General features: G+C 49.5%; 1 protein-coding gene across 1 annotated transcript; it reads left to right on the top strand.

Annotated features, from left to right (window-relative positions):
- Positions 1-974: 974 nt before the first annotated feature.
- On the top strand, positions 975-1,207 carry Pmar_PMAR018005 (hypothetical protein; the record flags this gene model as incomplete). The annotated part of the gene is made up of 1 exon (XM_002788908.1): positions 975-1,207. A coding segment is annotated over one exon (233 nt), but the record flags the coding sequence as incomplete, so codon positions are not given.
- Positions 1,208-1,353: the final 146 nt, after the last annotated feature.

The following is a 1,353-nucleotide window of genomic DNA, read 5'->3' as shown; positions in this document are numbered from 1 at the left end:
TCAGTTTTGACAAGACGGATCTCATCTCGATACGAGCAGAGCTAGGGCGTTATGATCGTGTGGTTGCGAAGGCGAAGGAGGCTTTGGAGCAAATCAAGTAAGAGTGGGGCTATGAGTCTGAATGAGTGTCACTTAACAGGCTCGGCAAGAAGGAAGAGGAACCCAAGCCATGGGTGTTCGACCCGTCGACGGGCACTACCTTGCCGGCTCATCAGAGCTACTAGGTAGTAGTAGTAGTCCTCTGTAGGGGGTGACAGTCGGGCCGTGTCGTGTTGTGACTGCCCTGACGGACGTGACATTGTTGTTGCAGTTCGTGCACATCCTGTTCACTGCTTTAAAGAGAGGAAAGTGTGGGTGTTTCTCGGGACGCCCGATGGTCTCGCGTTATCAATGGGAAGGGGGTATTTAACGACTTTCCAGTCTAGTCTTTGGTTATCAGAAGTCGCTGATATCTGAATCTCCATCGCTTTATACGATGAGTGTAGGGGTGCTAGGATATGATAGTCTAAATGCTCAAGCTCCTTATGCAAAGGCTTGGTTGGACTCTCGGGTTCGGCACTCATCGGTTGATGTAGAGGCTCTTCTCTCGAGTGCATGCGTTGTGTCGTGGATCGGCAAGCGTCTCGCTTCTTGTGTGGAGGCCATGGTGTTTGTGAAAAAAACTTTTCTTGGCTTCTCAGATTGCCTTTTCTATTAAATTCCCGGTTTTACTCCTTTTTTCTGTATGCTGTGTGCGCACAGAGTGATTTTCCGTATTGCTAGTGTCTTGGCGATACATACGATGAAGGGGATGCAAGCTAAGGTACCAAAACCAGCTATGACAGCGCCAGAGGCTTCCGTCGCTCTGTTCGGAGGACGGACGGCCGATGTTGCTTTTGTATTTTTTATCATCGCTATTACCCTATTGGCAGTTGTGGCTTTCGGCGGGTGAGCGGATGGTGTTTTGGTTGAAAAGGAAATGTAGTGCTGTTCAGAATCAATATGAGGACGCTGTGGATCGATCGACACGGGAGCTCTAATGGGCCTTTGGGGGACCGCCCGGCGACCGAGGGTGTGCGTAAGAAGCAGTGGAAGCATCGGACGGCGAAAGGAAACCCCAGAAGAGAGCGTCACGAGTCGACTGATAAGAAGGAGAGTAGAGTAGATCACATAGAGAAGGACGTGCAGTTCAATATCGTCCACGATGTGCGGCCGTCTAGTGAAGGAGGTAATAAAAACATTGAGAGGAATATTCTCGGATGTTAGTAGCCTTCTTGAATGCGAAGTGATGGTAAGAAGTGGGTAGACTGAGGTGAGATGTTTCCTCGTTCAGCAGCCAAAACAGAGGCAATAAATGAGCTGCTACGAATCACA

Source organism: Perkinsus marinus (assembly GCF_000006405.1).
Source record: "Perkinsus marinus ATCC 50983 genomic scaffold scf_1104296938372, whole genome shotgun sequence".
NCBI classification, from domain to species: Eukaryota; Perkinsozoa; order Perkinsida; family Perkinsidae; genus Perkinsus; species Perkinsus marinus.
Note: the sequence above shows the minus strand (reverse complement) of the source record. Positions and strands in the feature narration are given on the sequence as shown.